General features: G+C 34.4%; 1 protein-coding gene across 2 annotated transcripts in view; it reads right to left on the bottom strand.

Moving 5' to 3' along the window:
• The window catches only part of LOC107564091 (mannosyl-oligosaccharide 1,2-alpha-mannosidase IA), a 243,987-nt gene that overhangs the window by 73,880 nt on the left and 157,641 nt on the right, over nt 1-12,466 (bottom strand). For both annotated transcript variants that reach the window (XM_016249086.1, XM_016249085.1), the window contains exon 4: nt 5,702-5,782. In XM_016249086.1, the coding sequence (XP_016104572.1) occupies nt 5,702-5,782 (81 nt within the window). The remainder of the gene's footprint in view (nt 1-5,701; nt 5,783-12,466) is intronic.

The following is a 12,466-nucleotide window of genomic DNA, read 5'->3' on the forward strand; positions in this document are numbered from 1 at the left end:
GAAACTACTTTGTTTGGTCTTCCAAAAGAGGACAGGACTAGAAATCAGTGTTAAGTTGTATTTACAACACTGTTCCAGAACAGTTCAACCCAAATATTCAGATGTGCGCAGCGCATTTTATGGAGGACTGTTTCCTGATCCTGGTAGAGTAGACTACAACGCCGGTTGTTCTGACTCACAGACTGTAAGTACGTTTTCATATTTAAAGAGTTTTTATATATTTAAAGCGAGATTTTTGGGCAGTGTAGAGTAGGGCTTGTTGTTTGTCTTTTCTCCAATCACAAATGCACATGGTTTTATGTTTATGCGGCGCGATGCAACGCAACGTGTAAAAGACAGTATAAATCATCATAATCCATAACTATGTCCCCACTGGATGCAACGAATGCCTAGTTTATAACGGGTTTTAATGTTTTTGCCTCGTCGCTCCGGCCGGACAGGGCATCATCACAGTATGGTGAGGGGCGTAACATTTCCGTCACACGCTTGAGGTATTCGGCCAATCACAACGCACTGGATAGCTGGCCAATCAGAGCACACCTCGCTTTTCAGACCGATGAGCTTTGTAAAAATCAACGCGCTTAAGAAAGGCGGGGCATAGAGGAGAAACAATAATGTACAGTATGTGGAAAATAATGTGTTTTTTTAACCTTAAACCGTATAAATACATTTCATTACACCAAATACACAAGATACTGTTATTTTTAGCAGCATCATATGACCCCTTTAATACAGACTTACAATTAATAGTATGTAACATTAAATTAAACCAATTTTTTTTAAAGTAGGAAGACTGAAATAGTTTTTTCTTGTAAAATATACTCATTAATCTTTGTTTTATGTTTTTACTTTACTTTTAAAGTAAATTGTTTTTACAATGTAGATAGTTTTATTGTAAGAGAAAAATATTTTCATTTAATTATTTCATTTAATTTGTATTTATTTAATATTTATTTATTTTAACAAATTTAGTATTAATACAAATACTGCATCCATTGTGTCGGACATATTTCACTCGGAAACTCTGGGCTTAAAAATTGCTAAAAAAAAAAATCAACAAATAAACATTTATCATGCTTTAAGGATGTTAAGTTGTTTTTAGACTATAAAAGAATACTATTTTGTACTGGGCACTGACATAAACATGCAAAGACACATATAGTAGATCATTAGTTCTATGCCAGCTGCTAATTATAACAATACAATCTGCTCTACACTACTGCGTCAATTACGCATAGATGTGCATCAATGAAAATGGCAGTTTTACTTCATTCGGGTCACCTGGCATATCTGCGGGATCTTACAGTAAATTAGCACAAGCGCAGAGGTAATATAACGCCCTTCAGTTTCATACAAACAAGGGCGATACAGCGGACTGATGTTCTGTTGGCAAGTGGAAGAAGACATTCATCAGTAGCCATGGTGTGCAGGGACAATTTACAGAGAGGAAAATTACAGCCCAGTCTGTCGTTTTTGAGTAGTTTGCATAAATTCACTGGTTTTATAGTCATATAGATGCATGATACATATGATGTGAACCTTCAAATGAGTTTTGCTTGATGTAAAGTACATGCATATGAAGAAAACACGATGTAGGTCACCTTTACTGAGCAGCCGAGTGTGTAATGAACGCTAATGTAGAGACATTATGACGACTGAATATTGGGATGAACATTACACTGCATTACACTGTTTATCCATTCGCAAAATGTACATACATTTAAAAAAAGATAACAAATGATAACATTACATTTTATTATATTAATAATGACAATAAAATGTTTGCCAGTACAGAGATGGACTGTTTATCTCATGGGCGAGTAACTTCCGGCAAAAATTTGCCGTTATGACCATTAAACAAATTTATAAAATGAAAAATGTATTGTTCACATGAGCCAGATGGATGTCAATGGCTACTGCACTATTTTTTTATATACACTTTAATTTACAAACAGTAAGGATGCAATTATTTTAAAATAAATAAGTCTTTAAAATAAATAAATACAAGTCTTAAATAAAAGTGGTCGTTGTTAAGGGAGCATAAATTAATTAAGAAAAAAATTAAGAAACTTAATTTCATTTTAAATCTTAATTTTTAGTTGTTTTAACACATTTCATATTTAACATTTCTGATATACATCAATAACGGATACTGATAAATAAAAAACTGCATCATGCATCCTTAAAAAACAGTTAAGCTTTGGACATTCAAAATACAAAACATTAATAGAATGTGTATATTATTACAGAAGGCCCAGGCTGACTGAATTTAGAGTTTTAGAGTCAAGAACAGCTAAGATCCACGACCGAGACGATAGCGACAGTTATGTCATGATGTTTAGCCTAGAGAGAGAAAACGAATTTATCGGCAATCAAAACAAGAGCAACTTTTTCCTTTGAACAAATGGAGCTCTGCAGCTGTAAATCCTGCTGTGAGCTGCAGCCGGAGCCCTGTGATGTTTCCCTGAAAGCTCCTACCTCATGCTGTCTGCGTGATTTTACGCACGCCTCGCCACCGTGGCCGTTTCGCAAAAGTGGGTTTTCCAATCACCCGCCCTTATCTGCATGGGGCGCAACCCCCCGGAAACTCAGGGAAGGAGACGGATGAGATAAATCTACATCCAGACCACACATGCATGATGGATTCCCAGCGTACATGAATGCAGGGATAGATCACTACAGACTGCAGAGCTCTCCTAAGAGATTTATCAGAGAGGTACACAACAAACTCCATCGACAGTGAGAGACAGAATCTCATGCACACTTTCAGTGAAGTACAAAACTAGATTCTCTTTACGTCCACATCCATCAGAGATGCAGTGGTGTATAAAGTACCTGAAAGCCATACTTAAGTAAAAGTACAGATATCTTACCAGAAAATGACTTTGGTAGAAGTTGAAGTCACCTTTTAGAATATTACTTGAGTAAAAGTCTTAAAGTATTCCATATTTATTGTACTTAAGTACAAAAAGTATTTTTTTAATCTTAAACGTAATTAAGTATTGAAAGTAAAAGTACAAGTACAAGTAAATGCAAAATGGAAAAGAAGCAAATAAATATATATATAAACATGTTCATACACAGCTTGAGTAGCAAGATTGTGTTCAGTTATAACTCTTTCTTCCATTTTGTATTTTTGGGTAAGAATAAGAAGCACTCATGGTACTTAGTGTCTTTCATTCCAACATAAGAAAACATTTCTGCATCTGAAATAGCATTTAGATACATTTACACAGTTTATGTTTCTCAGAGGGGACATGGATGCATTTAACTTGCAGTTACAGATGCATAAATAGGCCTAATGTTTTGTTTTTAACATAAAACGTTGAATACTGATATTTGAAATGATTTAAAACATGAAATAACTAGTCGAAATGTGAAATTAAAACCGCCAGTAGGTGGCAACAAGTGACTGTTAATGAGTGAGTCATTGAGATTCAACCAATTCATTCAAACGACTGATTCATTCAGGAACAGAGCATTTGACTGTGTTAATGAGTGAATCACTGAATCATTTATTCAACCAATTTGTTCAAAAAGCTGATTCATTCAATAAGTAAACACCATCCATTGCTCAGAGACGCAAAACAGTGCTATGAGATCTTTGTTTGGAACTATTTTCGTTGGCAAAATTGAGCAAAAACGAGCAATACTATGTCTACAATGTAAGTCACTTACTGTTTTACTGAACTTGTATAAAATGATTATTAAAGGGGTCATATGATGCGATTTCAATTTTTCCTTTCTCTTTGGAGTGTTACAAGCTCTTGGTGCATAAAGAAGATCTGTAAAGTTGCAAAACGTGCATGCCCTACGTGCATGCACTCTGTCTCTGTTTGTGTGATTTTGTGATGTACGTGATAATGTCAGCTCGCACATCATTACAACAACACTTACCATATTATCGCAGAAGATATACTGTATATCGCACACACAGACTCGACTTGAGTGGAAAATTAATCATCTGCGGTTGTGTGAGCACTTGTTTGCACATGAGCAAAGGTGTTTTTAGGAGTCTAACTTGCAGACGCCAGACCACTGATTCGTCAAACCTGCTTTCCTCCAGTCCGTGTTCTTCTGATTTCTGACTATTTTGTAGTAAGTAATGAATATGCTTCGGGGAAATGTATCGGAGTAAAATTATACATTTTAATTAGGAAATGTAGTGGAGTAAAAGTTGGCTGAAATATAAAAACTCATGTAAAGTACAGATACTCCCAAAAAATACTTAAGTACTGTAATGAAGTATTATTACTTAATAGATAATTGGTTTAACCGATATTTTTACAGATATTTTCAACTAATGATTACATTTATGCAAAGGCTTTTGCATCACTTTTATATTACTCCATTTGAGAACATTAACATCAATTTATTTTGCCTATTGTTAATATTATTATTGCTGCTGCAGTTGTTATAAAATGTGTTTTTATTGAGATACGAAAATGAAATGGAACAAAAATTACATACAGACTATCTGGTCATACTACGTGAAATAATCTGCTGAAATAATGTGCTGAAGTTACACTCAATTATATCAATTAACCACAAAAATAAAATAAATGTTAATGTAAACCATAAAAACTATTTAAAAAGAGTCAATTCAAGAAGAAAATACTGCAGGAAGACGTAAATTCTAGAGAAGAGCATTTTAGTACCATTTTAAGTACTATATTTGCATTAAATATATGCATTACATTTTTATTGTAATTGATGTCTCAGTTATATAGTGTTTGAATAAACCTTTGAGTTCACTTGGCAAAAGTTTGGAGTAAAAATACAATAACTATATGACTAGAAAGCTGAAGAAAGCTCAAAGTGACTAAGAATTAGAGATCAGCCGATAATCGGTTTTACAGATAATTTACCAGTATTTTCAACTAGTTATTACATTAATGCAAAGTTGATAGTCTCCCTTGACATTTTTACATTTATGCATTTAGTAGATGCTTTTATCCAAAGTGGAACTACAAAAACGTCAGTTTTTTATTTCACAATTATTAATGTTCTCCATTTAAAAACATTAGATTTTGTCAATTTATTTCGCCTTTTGTATTAGTGTTGCTGCTGCTTCAGTTGTTCTTATTTGAAAAAAAAAATTCTATGTTTTTATTGTTGTGATATGAAAATGAAATTAAACAAAAACAAGTAAAACAGTAAATAAATATCAGTTCTGCATATCGGTTATTGAACATACAGATAATCGGCATCAGTACTGGTTCTAAAAATAAGTATCGGTCGATCTAATAAAAATGATGGAGAATATCACATTTTACTATTGTATTCCTACAATATGCTCCCATCTCTCAAACAAATATGTCTATATTGAGCATCTCAATGCTCAATGAAACATCAAAATGACTCATGTGTTGTGCATATGTAGCACGTGTGTCTACATCTGACATGGATCTATAAACACAGATGGATGGGCTCAGAAAACAGAGCATCAGTCTTCCTCTTTGACTAATTCTGACTGAAAATCAATGTCCATTAGGTTGACTCACGACTCTGAGTGTCGCCTTTATTTTACTTTCGACTTTAATATGATGCCCTCGGGTTTCAAAACTTGGCCCGTTTCAGATGAATCACGCATATGTGATCTTGCTGTAACTCTTATGATTAAACATGAACTCCTGTTCCAACTGATTACATTAAAACGAGTCAAACTTAAGTGAGAAGCACAGATGAGTCTGAATCTTACCTCAGCTCCCGTCAGGTAGTATGCAGAGAGAAGTCCGCCAACGTAACGGATGTTCACCTCGAACAGTGACGCCTCTCCATTCTGCAGAAAACAAACAAGAAACTCATCTTTGTGCTTTAGAAACAAAACAAATGACATTAATAATTGAGGAAAACATTTTCCAACATGCTGTATGGTGAAACAGCAAGGTCATGTTCATACTACAAGGCTGTTTTTACCTAAATACAGTAGGTGTTGAGAACCTTTGCTAGTTCATATTATGAGGAATCAAATTTCCCTTGATATTTTGAGATGAAGCAGTTTATTGTACTACCTAGGCCAAAACTGAAGATTTATGCATTTGAATTGCATTTAAAATTTCCATCCATTTGAACTGAATGTGATGCATATTTGTCTGCCAAACATAAATGAAACAGATCATATCTGGGTAATAAACTGAATGTGTTTCAAAAACACAATAATCAGGTTTCTATATTTATCATCAATAAATCCAATGTTTCAATCTCATACATATAAACAAACTGAATATTGCTTGTTCCACACCTATAGCCATATTTTAACTATTTTCATACTTTTCAGCTGAATCAATTTTGTTTTCACAATGAACAGATTTATGCAAATTCTAAGCAATTTGAATAAATGCATTTGGAATAGATGTCAAAATCAAACAAATGCAAATATTTAATAAACTATGCCATGATTTTATTTATTTTTTTATTTTTTTTGAGTGCAGAAATCTTACCTGTTGCATTTATGCATGACTGACAAATATGCATCACAAATGGATGGAAATTTTATATGCAATTCAAATACATCAATCCTAAATTTAGGGCTCAATATTTTTTTTCAAAAACTCAATTTCTAAGGGTCAGAAAGAGTACAGAATATAGTCATGGAAAACCAAACTATTCCTGTTTTGCCACAATAAATGGTCCTTCAGGAAAAAATTAAATAATAAAAATGCATGACCGCTTTAAAGTACATTCACATCTCAAAGAGTGTTTTCTGGAATCCATGCGGTCGTGACCTCTGGCCGTGTCGCTCAGTGACTCATATTCAACGCGGCAGTGCTTTCCTGCTGCGGGGAATCTGCCAAGATCTCTGCAGCCAGGGCCGAGAGGGCAGACCGTTATTAAGCACTTTTAGACCCTGTTTCCCACTGCTGGGAGTCAAAGGAGGCTATTGATTTTTGAAGAGCGTGTGAATAATAGCAATTGTGCAACACAAACTTTTCTCAGCAAGACCACTATGAATTGTTTTTCCTATTGCAAATCAAATCAAATCAAATCTCAAAATGATTGCATTTAAAGTCACTCACCTCAAATTTAAGGTAAGGTACAGTTCAACCCCAAAAAATGAAACAATAATATCCTTCCATGGAAACACAAGAACTTGTCAGAACGTTTACGCAATGTTTCCATAAAATAACCAGGTTCGAAAAAGCACACCATAATAGTACATTTTTGACTTCAAAAGACTAATAATATAGCACATCAGTAATATGAACTATATTTTCATGGTGTTTTTATATTTTTACAGGCTCCTATCACAGTATTACTGTGTTGTACTGAAAAGAGCAGATTTGACATTCTGCAAAAACCATTTTATCCACAGATAATAATAAAGTTAATGACTGTTTTTCAGCATCATAAAATGGTGAGGCTCATAGACATTCAATGCGACGCAACGGTCAAAGATATCCATCCGATGCAGGTGTGGGCGGTTAAAGCGATATACCCGAAAAAATATATCAACCGGAATTAATATGTTAGTATCCATTCTTTGGTGATTATGCCAGTGTTTTCTGAGGCACTAAATCTCGAGCACAGGCAAAAGAAACCACATTCACCTGAGTTATGAATGATAGTTTGCAGTCTGACTCTGAACTGAATATAAGATAAAAAAGACCTCATCTAGGTTTGAGTGTTTCACGACAAAGATGCCAAAACAAACACACCAGCGCTATCCATGTAGTCCGATTCATAATAGGCTAAATGACTCAGTTGAGCAGGTTATTTAAATGAATCATTTTCACTGGTATGAATCAGTCTTACGGATCCTCCAATGCACTTCAAACAACTCTTTATGTCTTTCTTATTTATTGGCTACTGAAAGTTCATAAAATATAAAACATTGTAATTACCGAATCAGACTCACTGAAATGCCAATTATTATTTAATGCCAATTACAACCCAGCAATTTTTGGTTGCGTATAAGAATAAATGACTCAGTTGAACCAGTTCTTTTAGTGAATCATTATAATTGCTGTTTGAATTAGTCAGAAGAATCCTTCACTGAATGAAACTGAACAAGCCAAAGCGGTATCTGAATCATAAACGCTTGACTAAAATGCTATTACTACTTTGAACGTTGTCCGTCTAAAAAAATATAAGTTGTTTTTCTTCTTTTTTTTCTAGTGCAGCTTAGTAAAATGTAAATATTTGTAATTACAGACTGGATGTGTGGAACAATGTGATTCAATTGAACCGGTTCTTTTAGTGAATCATTCTCATTGACGTTACTGATTTGAATTAGTCTGACGAATCCTTCATTGAATGAAACTGATTCGTCAAGTGGGTTAATTATTCAACCTCTCAAATTGTGTGTTTTATATTACATTTAATGTTTTATATTTACCTTTAACGTATTAAAGTTGTTTCATTCATGTTCATTACTGCTCAAATGAGAAAAGAATAGAAACAAAATAAAAATGTAAAACCAAAACTATACCAAATACAATGACATACATTTTGGCTTATATCAGCCTTATGCATGTTTACACAGAATAAAACTTAAATAAAAAAACTGCATGAAAATTTTTTTTTGTTATGCAGTGGCCTATAATAGAGACTATTAAGATAAGGGGAGTTAAAGGCCAGGAGAGGCCCTAAGGAGACATAATATGTCAGCATAATTACAATCACTTGAGTTTGCAAGGAGTTGAGGTGACAAGAGGCCTTATTGACTGGCAGCCACTTACAGGAAGGAAGCAGAATCTCTGGAGTAGACGGTAAGAGCATTATAGCAGAGAACCATAGAGTCTAATCACCTCCTCAATCCATTCATTGATGCCCTGATCAACAGCACACTTAAATCACACTCACATCTGAAATCTAAAGAGGCTTCCAGCTCGATTTGTCTCACAGCAGAACGACAGCAGTCATCTATCACAGCCTGCTTCAGAGCGACGTGTCAGACGAAGAGAGAGGACTATCCAAAAAACACAAGCCTTCACTGCGAGCCAAATGAAAGTAATCCCAACTCACACAGAGAGTATTTCAGTCTTAAATCAGCTGCTGAACAATTCACAGCGGCAAAACAGAGCATGTCTGAGGAAAGCACGCTAAACAACCATGAATTAAGAGAGGGTTTAAAAGGATTATCCTGTAAGAAATCAGACAAATCCCAAGCTACAACGCTTAAGCAGGTATTTGTGGGTAAATATGTTTGTGTATGTGAGTGTCTTTCCATTGTAAAAACACAAATCTTGAATGGCTCTCACTCTACTTTCTGTAATGTTGCAGTATTTAGCTATAAAATAAAGAGTGATTAAATTAAATGGCACATTCCTTAAAAGAAAGAGTTCACCCAAAAATAAAAATGAATGTAGTCACTTTTTCACTGGAGAAAGCGTTATTATATGGACTCATATTTTAGTTTAAAACATCTTAATGATGGATTTGTTTCAACTTTTGGCTTCTCCAGATGTTAACTGATGGACTGGAGTGGTGTGGATTATTGTGATGCTTTTATCGGCTGTTTGGACTCTCATTCTGACGGCACCCATTCACTGCAGAGGATCCATTGGTGAGCAAGTAATGCAATGCTACAATTCTCCAAATCTAATGAAGAAACAAACTCATCCTAATCTTGGATGGCCTCAGAAGGACTACATTTACAAATAATTTTCATTTTTGGGTGAACTGTTTTGTGAACAAAATTGTGGTGATTCATATTAAAATGAATATGTTATTGAATGCTCTTTCTTTCTTTTTGTCTTTTTTTCCCCCCACAGTGACAGGATTTTGTTGGAAAAACTGAAAGAACATAATCAGCCAGACTTTGCTTTAATCTGTCCATTACCCTTCACTTCTGCACTCCATAATAGCCGGGTGGTTTCAATCAGGTGCGTTGCGTTATTGTAACCTCCGGACCACCGGACGGTGTGTGGTCATGGGTAATGGCTGCACTGTCAAACTAATAGCACCAAATTAGCATTTTAATTCCTGCACGTTTGGCAGGTGGCGCACAAGGAAGGCTGCTGTAGAGATGCTATTGTTAGTAGCACAAAAATGGAGCGTGCTGAGAAAATGAATAAAATTACTGTGGCTAAAAACATAACACGCTGAAAGCTCCTACAGCGGTTTAGAGACACAGCACCGTTGTGCTGTTCTGTACCTCACATGCTGGTAAGCATCGAGTGGAGCAGGGACAGATTTAGACACCGTGCTGCCCGGTTTGGTTTGGAAGAGAGGCAATGCGGGAATGTGCTAATATGATTATCCACGAGAGGATCTGTAGTGTGTAGAGAAAGTCTGTTCACAGGAAACTCACAGCTGGGCTCAGAATAGCATGCCGTTCGACCCTCACTATTTCTGCAGTATAGTGTATTATTTATTCATTATTTGATCAAACTGACATTTTTGGCACAAATAATACAGAATATGCATTTTCCATTTCCAAGATTGGTTCTTTTTCAATTCATGAGTTGGAATTAGAAGTATATATAACTAAATATATAATATATAGTAAATATTGACCAATTATGCCAGTTTATTCTGAAATATATAATAAATGCAAAATATAAAAATAGGTACTAAAAATAAAGTAAATAAAGAAAAAAATTAAGTTGTTAATATATATAATATATTTAATTACAAAGCTAAAAACAAAGCTTTTTTAATGATTTATTAAATATATTGAGATTAAAGTGTATTTTACTCACTATTTTATCAAATGACAGTTAAGAGATAAAAAAAGAAAACTTTCCATTTTAGTTGGATGCAAAAATTCAGAATCTGAGAATTGGTTAATTTTCAATTTAAGACTTTGAATTCGAATTTAATAAAAAATGAATATTTAGTTAAGTTTGACTATGTCCATTTATTCTGATATGTGGAATATATATGTATTTTTCCTCTAGTTACACATATTACTCAAAGTTAAACACTGTCAAAACAAGTAAGAGCTATCAAAATGGATTTCAATTTGTCACAAAATGTTCCCCACATAACTTTCAGATGATTTTAAAATCAAAACTTGAATATAATGATTTATTACATATACTGATCCATGCTTATTGAATCTATATATTAAAATAAATTAAGCACTAATATCTGTAGGTGTAATTTCACAGGCAGCTGTCACTCACATGCAACATGATGATGAGGCTATATAACATCAACTGTCTGAAACACTTACTGTGGAATAATGCATACTGTTTTTCACTTACTATTTTTAAAAACAGTAGGCAGTATTGAAGTTTCAGACAGTTTCAGTTTTACATTCATGTGCAACTTTAACACTTTAGTATCACTGCACTAGTGTATGAGTGAGAAATAGTGAACCAAGTGCATCTTGATTCTCGCTAAACTGTCAGGCAGGTGTTGGAAAACGTTGACGGATGTGTTAGACCTACTGCTCCAGTCATCACTTAGCATGTGGCGACACTAACAGTCCAGCAAAAACACGCTTAAGTGAGTATGAGAGATTCACACAAACTGGGCGGTGATTAAAGACAGCGATTAGCCGTAATTAGCACTCAGTGATCATCAAAATGGACCAATTATAGATTAGACATCAGGTCTATCTCCAACCAAGACGCTCTCTCTCTGGAGCTCGGCGGATCACAGTTTTGTTGGTTGTAGAATGTGTCAGACTGCTGGGAGTCGTAATGTTATAAGTGGGATGTGGAACTGGCCCGAGCTCAACTGGGTTGTGCTGGAAGTTAAAATAAGATGACATTCTAATAAGATGTCACTTGCAATAAGCTCTCGCTGCACTAAAAATTAAGAAACGTGTTTGCATTTAAAAAATGCAGTTGTGCATAATGCATCACACACTGTTAAAGTGTGGTGAAAATCAAGATTTTAATCATGTTTACATGCTTGTCTGGTGTTTTTAATATGCTTCAAGTCCAGTGGTGGACGAAGTACACAAATCAAGTACTTGAGTAAAAGTACACATCCGTATAATAAAATATTACTCCAGTAAAAGTAAAAGTAGGCCTACTCAGTTTTCAATTTTACTCGAGTGAAAGTACAAAAGTACTTGATTTGTTTATGTACTTAAGTAAAAAGTACCGATAGATGAATGTTTATTTTGCAGTTTTATATAGGCTACTTTTATCATTTAATTTTATATTAGCATTTTTTTTTTTTTATATAATCCTACTGCTCAAAATACCTGGGATTTTCCCAAAATAACCAATAAGGAAATAATGAATATAATAAGGAAAATATAATTAGATTTTCATTTCATTCATTTTTTCTTCTCAAACCGTGTCTGTGGTGTAAAAACACCCCTGGCCAAATGCCCCCAGAGGGCATCACTTCACACTTTGATAATTACTGGAGTTACCATGTTCTGAACATCACATCCTTTCTTTTTCCCTCAGATGTAATCTATCTAGGTGGTTCAATACAAATATTTGGACTTTATTTAAAAAATAAATTACCTCAATTTAGCACTAGCAAGCTCGTTAGCTAGACAGTAAGCATTAGCTAACATTATTGACTTATTTTCAGCATGGTTATGAATAAACAT

This window comes from Sinocyclocheilus grahami, unplaced genomic scaffold (assembly GCF_001515645.1).
Source record: "Sinocyclocheilus grahami isolate Dianchi unplaced genomic scaffold, SAMN03320097.WGS_v1.1 scaffold910.1, whole genome shotgun sequence".
Lineage (NCBI taxonomy): Eukaryota > Metazoa > Chordata > Actinopteri > Cypriniformes > Cyprinidae > Sinocyclocheilus > Sinocyclocheilus grahami.